The sequence below is a fragment of the Sorex fumeus genome, unplaced genomic scaffold (assembly GCF_029834395.1).
Source record: "Sorex fumeus unplaced genomic scaffold, SorFum_2.1 ptg000028l, whole genome shotgun sequence".
Taxonomy (NCBI): domain Eukaryota; kingdom Metazoa; phylum Chordata; class Mammalia; order Eulipotyphla; family Soricidae; genus Sorex; species Sorex fumeus.
In genome coordinates, this window is record NW_026606085.1 from 10,673,469 (window position 1) to 10,697,195 (window position 23,727).

Genomic DNA, 23,727 nt, shown 5'->3' on the forward strand with positions numbered 1-23,727 from the left:
GGCAGCAGCACATACTAGGGGAAAAGGGAGCTCAGATAGAGAAGGGAGCACCAAATTAAAGGTATTGGGAGGATCCTCCCAGCATGAGAGATGCATGCTGAAAGTAGACTATAGACCGAACATGAGTGCCACTCAATGCCTCTTTTGCAAACCACAGCACCCAAAAGGAGGGAGAAAACAAAAGGGAATGCCCTGCCACAGGAGTGGGGTGGGAAGGGGGGATGGGGAAGTGGGAGGGATACTGGGAGCACTGGAGGTGGAGAATGGCCTCTGGTGGAGGGATGGGTACTCAATCATTGTATAACTGAAACCCAAGCACAAAAAATTGTAAGTCTACAACTGTACCTCATGGTGTTTCACTAATAAAATTTTTTTAAAAAAGTAAGTTAGGACTTTCAAATATTTCTTTTTACTTTTTTTGGTAGTGGGGGGCATACCCGGCAGTGCTCAGGACTTTCTCCTGGCTCTGTGCTCAGGTATCATTCCTGGCAAGGCTCAAGGAACCACATGGGGTGCCAGGGATTGAACCTGCGTCTGCCATGTGCAAGGCAAGCACCCTCTCTGCTGCACATCATTACAGCTCTCTTTTCACTTTTTCATCTGTTTTGTGATCACACCCAATGGTGCTTGGGGCTTACTCCTAGCTCTGTGCTCAGGGCTTACTCTGGGGAACCATATATGATACTGCAGATTATACTGGATTTAGACACATGCAAGGTAAGTGTATAGTATCTTATATAACTCTGCTCTACTTTCTCAGTTTAAGTTCTAAACCTAAACCTCCTATCCTATCTCTCAAGAAAAATATTCCTAATTTACTTCATTTCATTCTTTAATAACAAGTTTTATGCAATTTTTATTTGAAAAATGAAATATTTCATTTCTTTTTAAGTATATTTATAAATATGCAGTTGAATTTTTCAAAAAAAATTTAATTTAACTCACTATATATTGAAACAAAGAGAAGTTCCAAACATCAAATACTAAATAACAATATAAATTTGTTAACATTGTCAAATCAAGCTATATACTAAGATTTTTTTTCTTTTCTCATTTTTAGGGGGCCACACCCAGCAATGCTCAGGGGTTTCTCCTAGCTCTGCACTCAGGAATCACTTATGGCAGGGCTCAGGTGACCATATGGGATGCTGGGGATTGAATCTGAGTCAGCTGAGTGAAAGGCCAATGCCCTACCTGCTGTACTATCCCCCCAGCCTCTACTGGGATCATTCTAAGACACCATTTGAAAAATCCTGTGATTTAGAATGCTAAATATATGATCATGCCAGGAAGTTACTACTTTCAAGATAATCCTACCTATACACTTTTAATGCCAATAAAAACAAAAATCAAGTCTCTACTCACTCATTTAGTATCAGATCTGGTGCAAAGTACAACATCTTCCCGCTCACATGTTTGTAGGATCTCCATCCAAGCCCAAACACCATTAAGCTCATCCATGAATACTGGATTAGTGTGATCTGGTCATCAATGTGTAAGTTTCGAAAACCTGTAAAATTTTTTAAAAAGTGATGCGAAAATCACTTGTATTAAAAAAACGCTGAAAATAAATAGAAACTTGAAAACGCATTGTAACTAGGTTAATAAAATGTTTTGGGTCTCAATATGTTTTTACACTAAAAATCATGAATAATAAATAATTGATAAATGCATAACTAATAGAGCCTGCAAAACTGAAAAAAAAGCAGCAGTAGCATTTGAAGCCATTAAAATTATCATTATGATTTAGCATCTATGGAATTCACCAATTGAATCAGTGCCCATCGTTCATTCATGCAATTCTCATCTATTTAGTACCATTTGCGTGCCAGGAGCTGTGTTTAAATGCTGGAGTTACAATAACTGCATCACAACTCTTGTTCATAAGAGAAGCTCCTAGATAGCTCAATGGGCTGAGCAAATGCTTTGGATGTGTCAGGCCCAGGTTCCATCCCCAGCACCACATGGTCCCCAAGCACAGCCCAAGTGACCCATAAGCACAAAACTGGCAGTAGCCTCTTAGCACCCCTGGGTGTGACCCCAAAATCACAAAATAATCTGTGGGGCCAGTGCAATAGTACAGTGGGTAGGGCACTTGCTTGCATACAGCTGATCCAGGCTCTATCCCCAGCACCCCATACGGTCCCCTGAGCAGTGCCAGGAGTGATCCTTGAGAGCAGAGCCAGGAAGAAGCCCTGAGACCTGTGGGGGTTGCCCCAAACCCGCCAAAAAGTTATCAAAAATAAAGATGCTAGTTTAGGGAAAAAATAGAAAAGGAAAGAAAAGAAACTCATAACACAACAGGTCACGGTCCTCCCGTTATTCATCGATTTGCTGAAGCAGGCCCAGTAACATCTCCATCATGAGACTTGTTGTTACTGTGTTTGGCATATCGAATATGTCATGGGTAGCTTGCCAGGCTTTGCCCTGCGGGCGAGGTACTCTCAGTAGCTTGCCGGGCTCTCCGAGAGGGGCAAAGGAATCAAACTTGGGTCGGCCATGTTGGCTGCGTGCAAGGCAAACACCCTACTGCTGTGCTATTGCTCCAGCCCCAATTTAATGACGGGAGAGGCCAATACTTTAGTTTGGAGGGAGGGGTAGGCTAAAGTTGCTATAGCACGTCCTGAGTGCATTCAGGGATGAAGATGGAGGAGAGCATCACGGGCTTGTTTGTGTTTAAGAATGGATGGAGTTTTGGTGGTTGTGTGGGAGATGGAATAAAGGAGTTTAATGTACAGTTAGATGTACGATGTACGATGGAAGTTATTACTAAAGTCCAGGTGAGAGATGATGAAAGTCAACAGGTAGAAATATAGAAGATGGAATATATCAGAGAAATATTTAAAGAGTAAAATTAAATCTGGTAAATGAATGTGTGTAGGTAGAGCAAGAGATCAAACAGGTCTCAAATATTTTAACTTGAATAAAGGATGATGATAACAATTTTACTTACATTAAGAAAATTTTAAAAATATAGACTAAAGAGAAATATGAAGTTCTAGACATTGTCTCTGGAATATCAAGACAGGAGTTAGATGTGTGAATTAGAAGTTACAGAGCTGGGAATATAAATTTGGAAATTTACTGTGATTGAATGTAGCTGAAATGAAAGAGAATGAAGTATTTTACTAAATATATATATTTAAAAAACCCAAATATTCCAATAGGAACAGTCACTTTCTATAAAGCTATTATAATCACATATAGTTCCTTTAAGAACCCATTCAATTAACTTACAAGTGATTTATCCCAAAAGCAAAAGCAAAACAAAAGTTAATTCTTTAGATCTCAGGGACAAAAGATACTCATTTCCTGGTTCTTTTAACCATCACAAGGTAGGCAGCAGAAAACCCAAACGTTTCTATCCACTGGAGATCTTCATGTGCATAGTAGGAAAAACCTATTCTCTAAGAAATTTCCTCCACCCCCATTTTTCTTTTCTTACTTTTCTTTTATCTTCCTTTTCTTTTCCGTTTTCTGTATTGCCAGGAATCAAACCCAGGATCTCACACATGCAAGGTAAATGATCTGCCAAGCTACATCCTTAGCCCCCATTTAAAAATGTTTATCTCCAAAGGCCAAAAAGTGCTTGTCTTGTATGCACGAGGCCACAGACAGTCCCCTGCTGTGCTGCTGGCCTGTCCCTGCAACTCTGCTGCCAGGAGCCCCAACCCCTAAGTTGGTCCCCATGAGCATCTCTGAGTGTGCACTCGTCAGAAGGCGCACAGCTGTGCATCGTGACACAGCAGCAACGGGAAGGGAAGGGAGAAAGTCTGACTGCCAGGCAGACATCTGTTTGGGAGTTGGAGTGGGGAGGTTGGCTCTTTGGTACCCACTTTGCCTCCTTCTGTCCTTCCTTCCTTCCTCCATGCATTTGGTTTCCCCTTGGTGTCCCCTGGTGTCCTGCTTCTCCAAGGAAATGCATACTTCTGCTTCTCTGGGCTTGTGATCTGGGTTGTGCTGGTGGGGCAATATACAACCTAGACTGTGAATTTTTAAAAAATTGCAAGCAAAGGTGGCTGGAGCAATAGCACAGTGGGTAGGGTGTTTGCCTTGCACACGGCAACCCGAGTTCGATTCCCAGCATCCCATATAGTCCCCAAGTACCGCCAGGAGTAATTCCTGAGTGCGTGAGCCAGGAGTAACCCCTGCGCACCACTGGGTGTGACCCAAAAAAACAAAAAAAATGCAAACAAAGACAAAGATATGGTTAGATTTTCTTCTTTGCCTTCCTCCTCTCTTCTCCTTCTCCTCCTCCTGCTTCTCTTCCTCCTCTTCTTTTTCTCCATGCGGGTCCCAGGGCTGAGATCTCCAAGCCTGCTCGGATTGGGGTTGAGCATCCTCCACCCAAATCCTCCATCTTCCAGTAGGCAGGGATCAGACTCACCAACTGACTCCCAGCGCCTTGCAATCCCAACAACAGCCAAGACCCAGAGACTACAAAATCCAGCTCCCGGAAGTGCGCGGCCGCATTTGCAGCCGCGTGACATCTTATTATCTCATTCTTACTTTGGACAACCTGACAGGCTACTGAATGTAACCTGCCCACATGGCAGAGTCTGAAAAACTACCCGTGGTGTACCCAATATGCCAAATACCAGTAACAATAATGACTCTTATTTTCCTAACCCTGAAAGAGCCTTGAATATGGCACATCTCAGGGCTAGGACGAAGGAGATGTTACTGGTGCCTGCTCGAGGCAATCGACGAACAACAGGATGATCATGATCATGATCCTTTTCCTTTAAAACTTGTTTATTCAGCTCTTATTAGAACCCAAGTTTTACTTGTTCTAAATATTATTGCATGTATATTTATTCTACATTTCTTTAAAACGTTTTATGGAGGACAGGGAGAAAACTCAAAAGGCTAGGGCACAAGCCTTGCATGCTTCAGGGTCTCCACAGCATTGCAAATTCCAACTGCTGGGAGCACCCTGAACATTTTATTGAGGGAACACTGACTGCATCAATGTGTATTTTTCAGGAGTGCTTTTCCATTCCCCCCCAAAAGTAAGTTGTTATGTCATGTGACTAGGCTTTATTCTTGATGGTGACAATGCCCAGTGAAGGGACAAAATTGGTCAGTTGTGGTGACTGTTAGTGATCCACCAGAAATGCGTGGCTTCTGCTTATTTTCCAAGCTTGTCCTCTAGTTTCTATTCAGTGACTCCTGGTGAGTTCCCAGGGAAATTTTTTGTTAGTTTCTAAGAGACTTTTTGTCTTCTAAATGAACAAAATTCATTTCTTTATTGCTTATATCCTTGTTTGCGCAGGTTCAGAAAGACTCCTTAAATAATTACCCTGAATCAGAACAATTCAGCTTTCAATTTTCATAATTCTGTTTCCATGTGATGTACATGGACCTTCAAGTTCATAGCTACATATTACCTCTCTTTCAAAGAAAATTATGTATCTATTGCAACATAATCAAAGCAGTACAGAAGTGCTGCTGGTAAATGGAATATTTAACAAGTTTCATGAACAATAGATAATTCTTTCCTAAGGACAGGATGATCTCCAAAAGAGAAAAAAGATTCCCCCTACTTTTCACAGAGAAGACTCCCAAATGGGGAACCAGAGACTGACAGCTGCTGCTCCCTCTTCTGATGGAAGATTCTGGAGAGAAGTTAGCTTCCAGTCCTGCTCACCACAAGCTCAGTTCCCCTCTGTGTAGTTCATTTACTCACTCTAGTGTAAGTTCCTTCGGAAGTCAAATCGCAGTGATGATGACAACCAGTACAGAGTGGCAATGACACACCAGGGAAATAACCACAACAGCACCCTGCAGATACTGATTATTATCCATTTATCAATGAATCCTTGACCAGAACTAATAATGGGAGCAATGACTGTACTGAAATCCCTCATCAGTGTGATGGAAAATCTCAAATACTAAGCTATGACGAGATTCCAGAGACATGTGATATTATAGTTTATGTAAATTTATACATTTTAGTAATATTTATGGAAAGTTACATGATACCCAGAAGTATAAATGTTACTATTAGCAATAAAATTTAAAGATGAAGTATTCTGTCTAAAATTTGTATAGAATTAAAATGGTATTAAATATATAGCGAATTATCACTTGATCACTTGACATCCCATTACTCATCGATTTGCTCAAGTGGGTGCCAGTAACGTCTCCATTTGTCCCTATCACATGCTAGTGAAGCCTAATGACAACTGCTCACTCCAGGAACACAAAGAGCCTCAAACCATTCATTCAGGGTCTTGGCGAAGAAGTCTGACCATCTTGTAGGTGGGTGGCCATATGATCTTTTGACGTCCCATGGAATCCAGTTTGTAATAGCTCTAGTTCAACAGTCGTCTCCAAATCGCATTACATGTCCAGCCCATCTGATTTTCAATGTCTTGGCAAAAGAGACAGCATCCCTGATTCTCAATCATCAACGGAGATTGGAACACCAGATTCCTTCTCTCACTTACGTGTGATACTCCAAGCACAGTTCTTTCAATTCCTCTTTGGGAGACCCAAATAGCATTCTCATCCTGTTTTCGTGGCCCAGGTCTCTGTTAATGCAGGAATAATGGTGGAGGCTAAGAGATGTGCCTGGAGCCAGAGGTTCTTCGTCCTCTTAGTTATTTCTTCGACTCTCTTGAAGGCATTCCAAACTGCTCTCTTCTTCCTGCGCAACTCAGGTGCCAGGTCATTCGTCATGTTGACTTCTCGACCTAGGTACACATAACTGTTGCATTCGGAAATGTTCATTCTGTTGAGAGCGAATGGACCGTCAGGAAAGAGACTGTTTCTCATAAACATTGTCTTCGTGAGATTCAGCTGTAGTCCGACCTTTCCACACTCACCGTCGAAGCAGGCCAGCATTTGTGCCACTTGGCTAATGTTTGGTGTTAATAGAACTATATCATCAGCAAAGCAGAGGTGGTGTAGTTGCTAACTGTCTATCTTCACTCCCATTCCTTCCCATTCCAGTCATCACATGACATTCTCGAGGGTGGCACTGAAGAGTTTCGAAGAAATGGTATCACCCTGCCGAACCCCTCTCTTTATGTCAATGATCACTTCTTTGTAGAGCAAATTATAAACTTCATAAATACACATGAAAAAAGACAGCTTCAGAATATGACTTAGTTAAGTATATTAAAATGTTAATAGAATGTTCAATATAATCTCCAGAAATATGTATATTATTCTCTATACTGTCTTAGTAGGCTTTTAGTTGTTTAGCCATGTCATTTTATAACTGTTTCTGTTTGTTTGGACATCTTGTATTAGAAGTTTAGTAGGCTTTTAGTAGTTTAGTTATGTTATTTTATAACTGTTTCTGTTTGCTACTCGAGATGGGGAGACCCACTTGGCAGTGCTCAGGGTCTACTCCTGGCTCTGTGAGGCACCAGTCCTGGTGATCTTAGGGGGACTATATGTAGCCCCATGGATAGAGGCGGGGCAGAGGCAAGCAAGGCACATGCTTTAACTTTACAGTCTCTCTGGACCCTCAATTTCATAACCTTTTAAACAAAGTACTTTATAATGTCTAAATATTGAATTTACTATGTTGTATATTTCATTATAGCACATTGTGTTATGGTGGTCTCTAAGATAATTTTACAAAATTGTTTATAGTTCATTTGTATATGTTTAAAAGGCAACAACAGATTCTTCATATATTTACTTGAAGTTTACTGTACCCTCTCCTTTGTCCTTCGTTTTTGGTTTCTCTTTTGGAGGGTGTGGTTTTTGCATTATGGGATAATTAAGGACCAGAAATAAGCACTTTAATTATAATACAAAATGGAAATATTACTGGAACAACTAAAAGCCTAGGAAATTACCAATAGTTATAGCAGAGAATATTTTCTTTCAATTTAGCAAAATGCCATACAAGCCAGTAAACAGCTTTACTTATTTTCTTATCTCTGATAAATACACAGTGTTAAATTGACTTGAACCTACCTGGTACAGAAGAGCTTTTTTTTTTTCTCCCATTAACTATAATATTATTCATTATTTTATTCTGAAACAAAGACGAGAACACTGAGACCAAATTCCCACTGATGATAATGATCAAGTGAACCTGGTACATTGGAGATGAGGATCAAAATGAAAACCTTCACATGGAGCAGTGATGGATAGTCTTTAATTGTGTTTAACAAGTAGGAAAGAAAAATACCCTATCCTTTTTAAGTGACCTGAGCTGATAATTTCTGACAAAACTTCTATTACAAGCTGTCCAAACCTACTGCGTCAAAAAAAAAGAAAGAAAGTGCATTGCCATACCTGGCCTATATGGCCTTTTCAGTCTCCAGTTTTATCTTCAGAGTTCTGAGAAAACTGTGCTTCTATCAAGACTAGGGCAGATCAATACTCACCTCAGTTTCTCTTGACACAGCAACGAGAACTTTGAGGAGAGCAGGAAGTTTCAGTATAAAAAGTGTAACATACCCTGGGAGACTTAGAAGGAAGTGCTCATTGATTAATGATCCGAGGAGACACAATGCTTCCTGTGTCCATTCCATAAGTTATATCTCTAGAAATATGCCTTAAACACCTCGTTGAGATGAAGCATTGTGCTTACAATGAGACAGGAGGACTAGAAAGATGCTTCCCCTCTAGCAACAGCAGTCTCTCCTGTGCCACATAATATGACTCAGTGTAGGAGATTAATTGCTGACAAACATCATGAAGGCAGGGGAGAGCACAGGGGACTTTTGGCCCAGTGTGTGAAGGTTTGGAATCTTACTGGGTAATAATAGGTATGTAGAATTCTGAAAGTTCAATAGAAACCCATCAGGGGAGATTTGGATGTCGAGAAGAGACTCTAGGGTGGGGAAAGGATATGGCAAAAGAAGACAGAGAGCTGAGAGAAGAGCACTGTGGGAGCTGACCCCCAGAGCTGAGGAGGAGGGACAGGAGGCAACCGTGTGAGTCCAGATCATAGAAGGGGAGGCTGGAGCAATAGCACACAGCAGGTAGGGTGTTTGCCTTGCATGTGGCCTACCGGGTTCGAGTCAAGTCCCAGCATCCCATATGGTCCCCCGAGCACTTCAGGAGTAATTCCTGAGTTTAGAGCCAGGAATAACCCCGGTGTATCTCCATGTGTGACCCAAAACGCTAAAAATAAACCAAAAAACAAAAAAGAACCAAAAAAAACACAGACCATAGAAGGGTCTTGGATCTCAAGACTGATATGTTGGGCTTTTCTTTTGAAAAGGAAAGAGAGTCATGCCCTTATTACAGTTCCTTTAGAACGATGTTTCTGGCAGCAGGACAGATGCTGACTGGACAGAGTTGGTGAGAATGATTTCTTTCATGGAAATCGAGATGAGAAATCGAGACAAGGGCCTGAGCAAAGTGCAAAGTGAGGGCAGTCACAGAGGGGAAGCATGGATGCAGGGTCATCACTACAATGTAGATAACTGACAGCATCTGAGGAGAACTCATTGGACCAGCGGTGAAGGAGAAAAGTGAGGCAAGGAAGAGGCCCTCAGTTGACCAAGGCATCAGCTCAGGTAAGAAGGTTTCAGGGCATAAAGCCGGTGGTCCTGTTGGAAGTTCACCCAGGTGGACATGCGCAGTGAGCACCTGAGCCATGTGGGTTGGGTTGATGCTGTGTTTAGGAGTCATCAGAACTCTGGGAGGTAGAGACATGAATACACATGAGCATCACCCACATTGTCTAGAGTTAGACCCCACTGGAGTCAAAGACAAGCACAGGATATGCCAAATATATGGTGTGAATGAAGACCAGATCTACAAAGGAAATGAAAAATGCAGATGTTGACTTAAAAAATATCTGGGAGGGAGGTGATAAGTAATGATTCCTCTGTCACTGACCCCAAAAGTCTGCTGGGCAGGAGAAGCCTTCATTTGATTTAAGTCTGGAAAAATTGATGATATTGACAGTAGTAATTTCAGTGGGATAAGAGTTCAAAAAATATTTTGACAGTCTTCATAGAATCATTATTAAGACATGACTTTATTCTTAATAGATTAATTTCATTTCTTTCTGATTTTTTTTTTGGAGGGATGGGTGGTGGTGAGTAATTTGATGTATTAATTTAATTTGGGAAGAAAGAAAAGGGTTGCTGGAACTGGAGAGGAAATAAAATACAGTGAGTAAGACATTTGCTTTGTATCGCAGACTCAGGCTCCATCTCTGGCACCTTGTATGGGCCCCCAAGCTCTGCCAGCTGTGATCTGGGTGCAGAGCCAGGGGTAAGCCCTTAGTACTACTGGGTGTGGCCCCCAAACAAACAAACAAACAAAAAAGAATAAAACTGACTGTTACTAACGTCAAAGGTATCTTGACACATTTCAAAGTCAAAAAATTCGACCAAGTACTTTTCTTGTTTTCTGATGCTTTTCACGGCAGTCTGGCTGACTGAGGCCTAGTTATAAGGTACGTCATGTAAGATGTGGCATTAAGGGGGCTAAAGCAATAGTACAGCAGGTAGGGTGTTTGTCTTGCACGCGTCTGACCCAGGTTCGATTCCCAGCACCACCAGAAGTAATTCCTGAGAGCATGAGCCAGGATTAACCCCTGTGCATCACCTGGTGTGACCCAAAAAGCAAAAAAAAAAAAAAAAGGCGACATTAAAACACATAAAGCATCCATCTGGATAGATTTTTCACCAAATAAATAGAAAAATCAAGATATAATATTTAAAATACTTGTTTATCACACAGATTTGGATATTTTACTGATACACTGAATCAAGAATAAAGGTAAAACTGAGATGGGACTAAATCCTCCTTATTAATATCTACAGCCTCTCCTGACTTTCAAGAAGCTCCTTGGTGATCATGTAACTTATACTTCTACATTTACTTCCCCAAACTCTTCTCAAAACAATTTTACTCTCAGTGTTTGTTTTTTAATGCTTGAATGCTGGGGCCCCCAGAAGGCCAGTCTGATCACAGCAGTGTTTTAGAAAGCATATGTATCTATCTTAGAAATGTAATTTTCTTTCATCTGTAGCTTTTAAAAGTTTTCATTCCTGTGCTGAGGGGGTGAAGATGAGGCATATTTGCATGTTAGAAGGGACCTTCACAATGAAAAGATTAAGAATGATTTTTATGCTCGTCTACTTCATTAATCTCCATGTCTATCTTGTGCTTTCCTCCCTTCACATGGTCAGCCTTCTATCTCTCTGGAGGCTTTCTCTTCTTCCTTCTCGGGACAACTCTCAGAGGTGTCAGCAGGGCCTCCAGGGCCAGACATCACTGGGCTCAGGAGACCATGAAGTGCCAGAGATGGAAGGTAGTACTGAGCCCCTACCCCAGTCTGACTTTCTCTTGCCGTGACTGTTCCATCTCACTTATTTCTTTTTTTACATTTTATTTTTTATTTATTTATTTTTTAATTTTTATTAGTGAGACCCGAGTTCGATTCCTCCGCCCCTCTCGGAGAGCCCGGCAAGCTACCGAGAGTATTGGATATGCCAGACACAGTAACAACAAAGTCTCCAATGGAGACGTTACTGGGCCCGCTCGAGCAAATCGACGATCAACGGGAGGGCCTTTACTTTACTATTAGTGAGACATCATGAGTTACAGTTGTAGACTTACAAATTTTTGTGCTTGGGTTTCAATTATACAATGATCAAATACCCATCCCTCCACCAGTGCCCATTTCCCACCACCACGGATCCCAGTATCCCTCCCACCCCCCATCCTCCCCATCCCACCCTGCCACTGTGGCAGGGCATTCCCTTTTGTTCTCTCTATCTTATTGGGTGTTGTGGTTTGCAAAAGAGGCAATGGGTGACAATCATGTTTGGTCTATGGGAAAAGGGAGCTCAGATAGAGAAGGGAGCACCAAATAAAGGGTGTTGGGAGGATCCTCCCAGGATGGGAGAAGCATGCTGAAAGTAGACTATAGTCCATCTTACTTCTTCATGGTGACCGACACCTTGTCTCTACAGCCTTCTCCAGTCCCCGAAGGAAAAACTGTGAGGCTATGCCCATTCCTTTTTACCTGTGTTGTCTGTCATAATGGATGTCCCACTCTAGTTGTTGGAGCTCTTTCCTGAGCTGCTTAACTGAAAGCTCCCTAACAGAGGGCAGATATCATGCTCATTTTTACAAATTTTGCAAATATTATGTTGCTTCAAAGTCCAATAAGGAAAAAAATGACCCAGGGGCCAAAGAGACAGTGCAATGGGTAAGGCGCTTCCCTTCCACACAGTAGGACCAGGTTTGATCCCCTGTGCCAGAAAGGATTCCCCCAGCTCCCTGAGTACACAGCCAAAGAGTAAGCCCTGAGCACTGCTGGGTGTGGCCCTAAAACTCAAAGAGGAAAGAAAACATTTCCAATCAAAAGTCGATGTGAAACCTGGGGCTAGAGCGGGTAGGGCGTTTGCCTTGCACGCGGCAGACCCAGGTTCGATTCCCAGCATCCCATATGGTCCCCCGAGCACTGCCAGGAGAGATTTCTGAGTGCATGAACCAGGAGTAACTCCTGTGCATCGCTGGGTGTGACCCATAAAGCAAAAAAATAAAAATAAAAATAAAGTCAATGTAAAATCATTGCCAGACAGGTAGGTAGATGGAATATACGCTGAAAAATAATTTGTAAAAATGTTATCAGGGGGCTAAGCATTTTGCCAGCACCCAAGAGATTACTTAACAGGCTCAACAGAATAGAAGGTCTGAGACAAAGAAAAAAATGAGGAAGTGCTGGCTAAACCCCCTCAGGGACCTGCAGATGACTGCTCTGGGTGCTCAGGCATGCGATCACCTTTGTTAGTATTATCTTCCGACATCTCATATAACCGACTTCCCCAATACATTTTCCTATTGTTAAAGAATAGCCTGACTGGCAAACCCAGTTTCCTCCAAGTGTCTTTCCTCATACAGTGAATAAGTGAGTTGACATCCTGGCCTATTAGTAAGCCTCATTGAACAAGTCCATCTTTTATTAAACAGACCCATAACATAGGAATGGATGGATAAAGGTAAAAAGGTAAAGGCCCTCCCGTTGATCGTCGATTTGCTCGAGCGGGCCCAGTAATGTCTCCATTGGAGACTTTGTTGTTACTGTGTCTGGCATATCCAATACTCTCGGTAGCTTGCCGGGCTCTCCGAGAGGGGCGGAGGAATCGAACTCGGGTTGGCCATGTTGGCCGCTTGTAAGGCAAACGCCCTACCCGCTGTGCTATCGCTCCAGGAATGGATGGATAAAACAAGATTTTCATGGGTCTGGGAGGTGACTCACAGGGCTGGAGCTAATAATATATGGGACAGTCCCCTAGCTCCAGGGCCTGTCCTTGCAGTGCAGGGACAGTAATGCCAGGAAAGACTCTTGAGCACTTCTGGGTATGACCTCCACACCAAATAAACCAAGAGAGCAAATCAAAATATATTATAAGCCCTTTATTTTGGCTTTCCTTTCCTATATTCTCTTTCAATTGTTAGTTATTGCACAAAGCAGTGTGCAACAGACATTTATTGTGTAAACCAATGAATAAAAACGGTACTGTATAATATCCACTGGTTCAAGACTTTTGGAAAAATAACATGAATCTCCTCAAAAAACTAAGAATGGAGCTCTTATGTGACTCAGCAATTTCACTTCTGGGCATCTACCGAAGGCCTAAAATTTCTAATCAGACATTTGAGCTTCTATATTCATTGCAATACAGTCCACAATAGCCAAAATCTGGAAACAGCCCAACCGCCCGAGAACAGATGACCAGATAAAGAAACTATGGCATATATACACACACTGGAATACTACTTGGCTATCAGAAAAGGTAAAAGCATACAATTTGATGCTACATCAATGGAATTGAAGTCAGAAAGGAGACAGATACAGTATGATCTCTCTCGTACGTGGCATGAAAGAGCATAGGAGGTGAATCACAAAAGGTCCAGAGCAACAGAATCTAAGAATTGGGTGGCAGAGCTTTCCATGGCAGTGTGATATATCCCCTCAATGTGGAGAGGGAGGATGGAGGAGTACCCTGAGAAAAATAAGGACACTGGTGGGGGGTACAGGGTTGAAATATTGTGTCCATGAAACCTTATAATTGACAGTATTATAAAACTGTAAACCACAGAGACTGTGGCACTGTAGCACTGTCCTCTTGTTGTACATCAATTTGCTCCAGCAGGCACCAGCAACATCTCCATTGTGAGACTTGTTACTGTTTTTGGCATATTGAATACACCACAGGGAGCTTTCCAGGCTCTGCTGTGTAGGTGGAAGAGACTAAAATTTTTTAAAAACTTAGAAAAGAGAAGTGAAACCTTTTAGGAGAAGAAGAAAAGAACAAAAGGATGAAAGAGAGGCTTTTAGTGGCTAATGGTACTTGATTTGCAGACAGGTCTCAACAAGCCCTTTAGCAGAAGTAAAAGCAGTTGAGCTGGTCAGGTGACTCTCTCCATCACTGATTGATTGCTTGACTATCAGAATAGGTGCCATGGCAATAAACTGTGAAAGAGGTGACAACATTTTTATCAGTAACGGTACTCTGAAGCTACCATTGATTGGAAACAATGAGTGTATATTCAAACATCATAGTTTTACTTACACATGAGTTACATTTTGCAACATGAAAAAGCTGCCACTCAATTTAATACAAAATTTTCCCCTCACTTTTGAGGGTTGTGAGTAGGTGTGTGTAAAAAAAAAAATCTTTGGCAGGTAACAGTATTTTAGCCTAAAAAAATTCACTTAGCTTTCATCTCAATGAATATATCATTTTTTCAAACTATAGCCAGTTATTATAAATTTTGTAAGCTGACAGTAGAATCTTTAAAAAATAGCCTCCAAAATGATTACAAAAGAAATATGAGTTATACCAACAAAAATAAATTACTTTATTCAAATAATCAGAAAATTTACAAAAGTTGAGCAAGTTTAAGCACTCACTTTTAGGAAGAAAAAGTTCACCATTGATACTGCAATAGTTTTATTTAATAAAGCTGTCAAATTTGATAATCGCTTTCAAGTAAGTTCTAAACATATAGATCTTTTCTAATGGGGGAAAAATTACCATACAAGGTGAAAGAAGCTAATAAGAATCTGGGGATTTTCATTTTCCTATAAAATTACTTTTTCTCTATCAGAATGGTGAATCTTATTAACTTTTCTTAGCATGGATTTTTTTTAGAAGATTCAACAAACAGGAATCTTTCTTTCTGTTTCATGAAACCTTGAATTTTTCTGTAACAATTCATCTATTGTATTTCAAACCTTTCATTAGAATAATAACTGAGAAATGTTAAGAAAAATTGGGAGAGAGAAAAAATTTTTAAGGCTTTTGAATTCAGTTGGAGACTAAAATGACATAATATGTTTAATTCGTGATCAGACATTTGGAAAATAAATTGATGGAAAGGAGAATGAGAGTATGACTGGAGAGAATGTAATTTTAAAATGTTCCCTTTCTAATTATGAGGGTAGCGCCCCTCACGCAATTAGTGTGTTCCAGCTCTGCAGCAGAGTTGGCTGAGTGCTTTCAATGCTGGCTTCTGGAGCTCTGCTAAAAGAGCAAAAGCAGCTTACTGCTAAGTGACTAAAATTCTTGCATGATGATGTCATCCAGCTTCTTGCTGCTCCCCCATCGGGGATATAAATGAGAGAAGAGAGTAGCTGGAGCCCCATTTCCCCACATCTGAATTAGCGATTCATTTGTTTCAGAAGGGGCTGGAGCGATAGCACAGCGGTAGGGCGTTTGCCTTGCACGCAGCCAACATGGCCGACCCGAGTTCGATTCCTCCGCCCCTCTCAGAGAGCCTGGCAAACTATCGAGAGTATCTCGCCCGCACGGCAGAGCCTGGCAAGCTCCCCGTGACGTATTCGATATGCCAAACATAGTAACAACAAAGTCTCCAATGGAGACGTTACTGGGCCCGCTCGAGCAAATCGATGAACAACGGGAGGACAGTGACAGTGACAGTTGTTTCAGAATCAGTTTCTTGACTAAACTTAGATCCCCAGCTGTCCTCTGGATTTTGATTTGGTGTAGGGCTAGATACAGTCGCTTTATCTTCATCAACCAACTGAGATGGTTTATACTAGGGTGTGGTGTGAGCCGACATGTCAATAAAGGTCTCTTGCTCTGTAGAAAAATTTATCAAACGTTTTTCAAACAATTGTGGCTGGACACATCAACTTCCTTGACTTTCATGCATGTCATTCTTTTCTTTTTCTTTTTTGAGCTCCCAGTGGAGCTTGGGGTTTGCTCCTAGCTCTGTGCTCAGGGAACATTCATGGTGGGGCTCAGGGGACCAGACGAGGTACCGGCATCAAACCTGGTTTGGTCGTGTGGGAAGCCAGAGTCCTACTATCTCTCCGCCCCCCTCCATGTATGTAATGCTGGACGACTCCAGCAAACGCCAGTACCTACCCCTGGCTTCTTTATATCTCCAGAATACAAAGTTGGGTTTCAGACAAGCAGGAGAGCCAATGAGATTCTTGGTAACTGTGTGAGCTGCTGAAACAGTATATCTAACTTATATCTACTGTACACACATTCTTAGTTCATTGAATGAACCACCGCTACCCCAGAAATGTAGCAAAAATCTTATTGCATGCTAAGTAGTTGGAATTCTCATTACCTGGTAGGGATTTTGACCACTTGACGACGGACAGAAGCTGCCTCTCACCCAGCTGGTTGAGACTGGTCAGCAGGGAGCTGGAGGTGTCAGGCTTGGAGTTGTCGTGACCGGCATAGACGACCTCAGGCTCAATGCTCATCAGCAGGCTTATGAGGGAGGGGATGAGCTGGATGTCTTGAGATGGTGAGAAGCTCATTCTCTGGGCCAGGGCCTGGCCCTCGCCGGGAAGGCCCACCTGCTGCTGGAGGGACACCGCGTCCAGTGCTCTCATGACCCGGACTTTGTTGAACTTTTTAAACTTTCGACCTGTGGCAGGGGAAAGACATTCACCTAAATATCAACACATGAACTTAATTCTCCATGAATTAAGCTTTTTCCATGGAGCCTCAGAATTATATAGTATAGGCTTGAGCCTCAATCCAGTAACATGAAACGAGGAAGGTAAAAGATGAGGTTTCAGACTTGAACGACAGAACTGCCCAGACCAACACTCAGTGTGTTACTGGGGTGTGGCATGGAGGTTTCTGCTTCTACAGCCTGACCTGCCCTGTAGATGCATTTCTGAATTCCTTCTTTGATGAACTGCATTCAATGTGTAAAGAAAAAGTCTGAGGATGATAGGAAATTAAAGAAAAAAAAGTCTGCCCCTCTGACATGATGGGAAATAGGTGTAGAATGGGAAGTAGTGCGGAGCCTGGGGGTAGATTTTGGCACCCGCCTGTTCTGTGCTAGACGAGGACTGGTATGAAGCATGTGGAATGTGGGGTTGTGTTTAGCAGGGGAAAAGATGAAGGGACGTTCATTCACTCTAGACTGCAATCTGCTGCTTCTACAGCCTGACCTGCCCTGTAGATGCATTTCATTGACACTGACTGTGTATTCTAGAGTTAGACAAACACTCCTGGATTTCCCGGGAGGCAGTGCACTGTCACTGCTGAGTTGGAATAGTTGATGAGGTTCCCTGGGTCCCAGTTCTCACCACACATTGGCAGGAGGCCGTAGGTCAGTTTTCTTAAATCTTATCCTGCTTCCCAATGAACTGACCACCCAGGTCTCTGTAAGCATTTGCCTGTGGTTTCTGCATCAGGACCCTTAAACAACTGACACTTGTAAGAAAGGACTTAGACTTGTTCTGTGATGCCTTGAGGAGGTGGACAAGGAAACAACAAGAATTCAAAACTATTATAGGGCTCCGGGAAGGAATGAGTCATGGGTACAGAGGGAAGCAGAGTTTATGGAGACTCCACTCCCTGGCAGGACCTGGAGCGCTGCCTCACGACTTGGAAGGTCGTTGTAACAGATTCCACTTGCAGATTCCAACGTTGAGGAAAGTGGAGGAGAGGGCGAGCCCACGGGCAGAGCACGAGAGTGCAGATGACCTGGAGTACTGGGTGCTGCTTTCCACTCCCAAATACAAGCGCCCTGGAATTCCAGATGTGCTCATTTGCAGGGTGCAGGGAGGGGCGTTTAGGCAAGAGTTGTGGGAAAGAGCATTTGGTTGTTTCCAACCCTAAAACACTACCATTACCCAAAACCAGGACACCCTTCCCTTCCAGCCCAGTAATGACTCCAGGACGAGTCTCCTTTTTATTCGTTTTAACTGCCTTTCTCTTTCTCATGCCTCTACAATGCTGGTTTTTATCAGGATTTGATTACACTGTGAAATCCTGGAATCTCTCTGAAAAACAAAAGCAAATATCATGTGCTTTAACCAGACTTTAGAAAGTCTTATACTCAAAATAAATTCCAAGGGATTTTCCAATGTGCTGATTCTATAAAGTAAAATTCAAAAACAATACACATTTCTGTTCACAAACTCGGCCTTTCATGAGTCCCAGTGAAAGAAAATTGAAAAGAGCTAAAGGAAATTTAAAAGGTAAACTAATATATCACTGAGATATAAATCTTACCTAATTTTACTTGCTTTTTAAAATAAATATCAGCACTTCCATTTTTAAGATGAGGAGTCAGTTTAAGGAGGCTGAGTAACTAGGAAGCTAATAAAGCAAAAATACTGCTCAAAGAGCATCTTCCTTCATTCCTTCTTTCACTTTCAAAATACTTATTAAGCAGTTTTATGTGCTAGTCATGGTTAGATTTTCAGAAATGACAGCAGTGAACAATCATACGAAGTCTCTACTTCCATGGGTTTTTATTCTGGAGAAAAGTGGAGGAAGATGGATAGGACCTAGATCAAGAGTAGTACATGCTATAAATCAATTGTCCGTGTTGCCTTTTTGGAAAATTTAGAAATATGACAATGACTTGAATTAACGGGGAAGCATTAGATAAAACTAGAACTAGAGGCTAACTATGGTTCTCCCACTGCCCTTTGGACAGCCATTGTTTTTCTACACCTGCAAGCTGAAGGTGCTTCCAGAGACAATCAAGCAGGGCACATCAAAAAAGAACTTTACTCACCAGATCTATGATAAAGAATTATTAAAAGGCAAAATAGTACGAAGAGAAGTTTTCCTAAAGCACTAAATTGTTATGATCCTGCCACAACTATTCATGGTATCCTACAATAACTAGCTATTTGGTCTTGTAAAAAAAAATCTATCGTGGGCTGGAGCGACAGCGGGTAGGGCTTTTGCCTTGCATGTGGCCGACTTGGGTTTGATTCCCAGCATCCCATATGGTCCCTGGAGCACTGCCATGAGTAATTCCTGAGTGCAGAGTCAGGAGTAATCCCAGTGCATCATCAGGTGTGACCCAAAAAGCAAATATATATATATGAGATCTTATAACTGATATATATATATATATTAAGAGATCTAATATCTTCCCCGCTTCTACAGCTTATGTGAATGGCATACTGGCAGAGGGAAGAAGCGCAGGTTGGCCATTCTGGGAATGCCTTTTGCAAGTTCAAAGCTTTGGCCCAGGGGTGGACTATTTTACTTGTCCAATGGCCATTTTATTATTTTTAAAATAAGGCACCTCATAGCACCACTCCTTTCCATCATATTATTTCACTCACGTGACACGAGAGGAAGACAGATTTCAAAGGGACTCCTCAGGATGGGGAATTTTAAGTAATAGGGAAAATGGGAATCAGAGTAAAGCTTAGAAATGACCAAGGAGGATGGGGGTGAGGTGGGGGGAGAGCAAAGTCTGAAGAGGCAGTTAGCAGCGTCAGGAAGGGAGAAAGAAGGCGCCCAAGAACTGTGGAAACAGCAAGCAGATCAAGTGTGTTGGAAGAACCAGAAGCTTAAAATCAGACTGTTCCAATAAAATGTTAACAGATGGAACTTTTCTCTTGAGGACAAAGGTCAACCTGGGTTAAAATCAAAGTTCTGCTTGTAGTTTACAAGAAATATGATACAAACAAAGGAAAATGGGGCCAGAGAGATAGTTTGGGGATTGGAGCTTGCCTTGCATGTGGTTAAGCCCAGACAGCTGAGACTTTCCCTCCAGTAAAAGGCGAGGTCGAAGGCAGGAGTGTGCAGATATTTCACAGCTCGATACAGGGGCCCCCCATATACTTGCAAACCTTTGTACCACAGCTGCCTCTTTTTCCTTTTCTTCTGTGCCAAACCAAAGAGCTGAGATGTAGAGAGTCTAGCTCAAATTATAAGTGGATGTTCAAAACAAGAAGAAAGCACAGTGCAGCCCACTACCAAGAGTTCAGTGAAACAGGAGACCAAGATAGAAGTAGGCAGGCTATATTGTAACAGCAGGCACCAGTATGGTGATTAAGCAAAAATATATTTAGAAATGATAAAGGGAGAATGTGGGAAACACAAGTAAGAGGAAGGATGATTGGACGATGGATTTAAGCAATCCCTCACTGTATCTCAAACATGAAGTGGCATTTCGGTTTCAAGAAATCAGAGATTAAATCAAATTGAAGATCTGAAAAAAATGACAAAACAGAATAGGAGAAAGTGGGAGATAGACGAGGGGAAAAGGACTCCATTGCAGATTGTAAACATTATTAGACAAGTAAAAGAAGAGAAGTATTGGTTGAAGATTGGACTCATTCAGATTCTAAGATTCTGAGGAGAAAGAAGCAACCAAAATACTAAATGAGGTGTAAAAGGAGAAACAGCAAGCAAAGATGATGGGTGCAAAAGAGAAAACAGAGTCAGGTTACAGATGATTACTGGGGGGGGGGGGTGAGAAGCAGGGAGAAAATAAGAAATAAGAAATCTTTGAAGATAGCATGAAGATTAAACCTTGCTCACACTGAAGCATGAATGTTCATGTCCCAAAAGGGCTTCCTCTGAAGAAGTGAAGCTTAGGGATGACCCGAATCTTTCTGGAAAAATAAGTTTCCAGGCAGGTAGAGGATCAGGTCATTAACAAAGGACAAAATAGGGTCGTGAGTAGGTTTCTCTCCAGTCTCATCAGATCCCAGAGACAAGGGTCACAGATGGGAGGGGAAGGGGCCGGGTCCTACATTTCCATTTTTGAACAGGATTTTATGGATGATGCAGGGACCAGGGAAGGAGGATTTGCTGCAGTACCTGGCCTCACTCAGCGACCTCTTCTACTTCACCTCTCCCTCTCTGTCCCATCCTAAGATACAAATGCTCCCTTCTGCCTTTGGAAAATCAAATGAGCAAAAAATCTTTGTAATTTCAGCATGCTTCTGGGGTCATGGGCTTTATCCTGGACAGTTTGTAGAGCACTTCTAAAAATAGAAAACAAATAGGACGTTTCCACCAAAGGAAACAAAAACTTCATCTGAGAAATATTCATAATCACTTAGAAAATTCCCTACCATGTGAAAATATACACGTATTATTTCAAATGATATTTCCGGGGGAGGGAAATGAGTTTTGAGAGCATCAACATAGACAGTAACATTATTAACAACCAATATATTAATTAAACACCTTTATTAGTCAGGATTCTGTAAATTAATTTTGGTTTTGAGATATCTGTACAGATTTTTTTCAATGTTTCCTACAAATAAGTAAAAACTTTTCAAAGGTACAAGAGTATGTTTTGCATCAAAGTTGAACCATTGCCTTGCCAATGATGCTTGTATAAATGGCTTTGAGACAAACAAGACATTTAAAGCAACCATTCATTAAACCATTGTGTAGGCCAATCACTGTGTTAAAGGCTTTGACTGTGTCACTTTGTTGACCCTCCTAATAACTCATTGTGTGGGCTTCAGAGAGAGGAAGGGATGTATGTTGGTCAGGTGGTGTTGGATCTGCAGTCCTGGCAGTCAGTGGGGAGAAAGAAGTAGGCTTGGCTGCTCTGACTCTCACTGTTCTACACTGTTACTCTCTCCTGCACAGAGAGGTGTATTTTGTTTTGTTTTGTTTTGTTTTGCAGGGAAGTGGACTACCAAGCGCTGCCTGGGGGTCTGGGGCCACTCCTGGAAATTCCCCAGCCAGGGTCATCGACAGGACCCAATGGTGCTCAGGGATCCCTGGGTGTCCTGAAAATCCTTTCTAACCTATCATAACATTTAAACTGGGAGGAAAAACGATTTCCTGGGCCACACCCAGCAGTGTTGATGGCGGTGAACCTTACTGCCCCTGGGATGGAGCATGGGGGTCTTGCACGTGCCAGGCACACACTTTGCCATCTGAGCTATCTCCGCGTTTTCTCCAATCATTCTTTTGGGGGAAAGGGAGTGGGCCACGTGCTGGTTCTGTGCTCAGGCGTGACGCCTGGTGGTGCTCAGGGGACCATAGGTAGTGCCAGGGATTCAAACCCAGGTTGAATTCCTTTTATTCTCCCAGGCTCCCTAGGGATTCTATCACTGAGGGCTTCTCTTTCTCCAAACACTTGCCTGTACTTCAAAGAACAGAGGCCATGAAATAGTGAATATAAAAATAAAGCAGGCAACTCCCCCACCCCCAACTATACTGGAGTTCATTAATTTTGTTCTTTGCACTTCCCTCCAATCCTGGGGGACCTCTCCAGGTTCATTGTTGGTGGGATGTCTCCTGTCGTGCTGGGACCAGGTGGCAGGGATTAATCCTAGGACTATAAAACATGACCTCTTAAGTTCTTTGAGCTGCCTCTCCAGCCCTGGAATTGATTTTTTATTTTGAAGATTCAATTTCTTAATTAATTAGAAATTGAGTGCCTATTACTGGCTCTGTGCTCAGAAGTGCCCCCTACTGGTGCTCAGGGAGAACATATGTGATGCCTGGGATTCAAACTGGTCAGTGGAATGAAAGGCACGTGCTTTAACCCCTAATCTCTCTCTCTCTCTCTCTCTCTCTCTCTCTCTCTCTCTCTCTCTCTCTCTCTCTCTCTCTCTCCTCTCTCCTCTCTTTCTCTTACCCCCAAACTTTCTCAATGATTAAAATAAAGACAGATGGCCAATGGAGGAAGATCTTTGTACCTCACACCTGATTTTTTTTTAGGTCTAGAAAATTGCATACTGTGAAACGACTAATAAACAATTCTAGTTGGCAGCCATAAAACTAGTACATACAACCCCTTCCTCTCAAATGCCCAAGCAACAACCTCTAGCCAAAGACCTGAGAATGAATCCACTGAGGACTGTGTGCATCCAGGGTGACGAGGCTGGTGGACAGGAGAGAGCATCAGGCAGGGACCAGTGACCTGCGTCCTCAGGGCACTGCTGGGGATTGGGGGCCAGGGGTAAGAACACCATCCCTGAGAGGCTGATGCAAAGACCAGGACCAAAGAGTTGCTGCTTAGACCAGGAAAACCAGAGAAGGAGCCAAGCAGAGCCCACAGAGGCAGGTGACCGCCTTCCCAGGCAACTCCTGCATGCAAGAGAGGATGGCCATTTCCATTCTGACATCGACGGTGCATCCAAACTTCTAAAAAAGGGACTGTTCAGTGTTCCAATTTTAGGAATTTCAGAATTCTTCAAAAAGGAGTTGAAGTTTAATTGGCTTTCAGTGTAGGAAAAAGAGACCTTTATTTATTTATTTTTCCAGATATATACTTTACTACACAGTGTATACTCTGTGGTCCTGAAAGCTGTTATTCTCTTTGCCATGAAATGTGGGGTTGACTCTGGGTGTAGGAGGAGGTGGGGGAGAAGCTGACTTTATAACACGACCTTTTAAGATGTGAGGATAAGAGTCTCCACCAAAAACAAAACAAAAGCAACCCTATAAAAATAGTCTCCGGCTTAAAAAAAAATTCAGCAAACAGGACACATTTAAGTCATTTCTTTATATCAAGCTGTCTGCTTTTGAAAGATGGAATTACCTCTACAGTTGG

General features: G+C 42.2%; 1 protein-coding gene across 1 annotated transcript in view; it reads right to left on the minus strand.

The window, feature by feature from the left end:
- PGR (progesterone receptor) overlaps positions 1-23,727 on the minus strand; it is a 62,226-nt gene that overhangs the window by 9,983 nt on the left and 28,516 nt on the right. The window contains exons 4-5 of the mRNA XM_056115096.1: positions 16,552-16,857; positions 1,366-1,510 (exon numbers count right to left, since the gene is read on the minus strand). Of these exons, the coding sequence (XP_055971071.1) occupies positions 1,366-1,510; positions 16,552-16,857 (451 nt within the window). The remainder of the gene's footprint in view (positions 1-1,365; positions 1,511-16,551; positions 16,858-23,727) is intronic.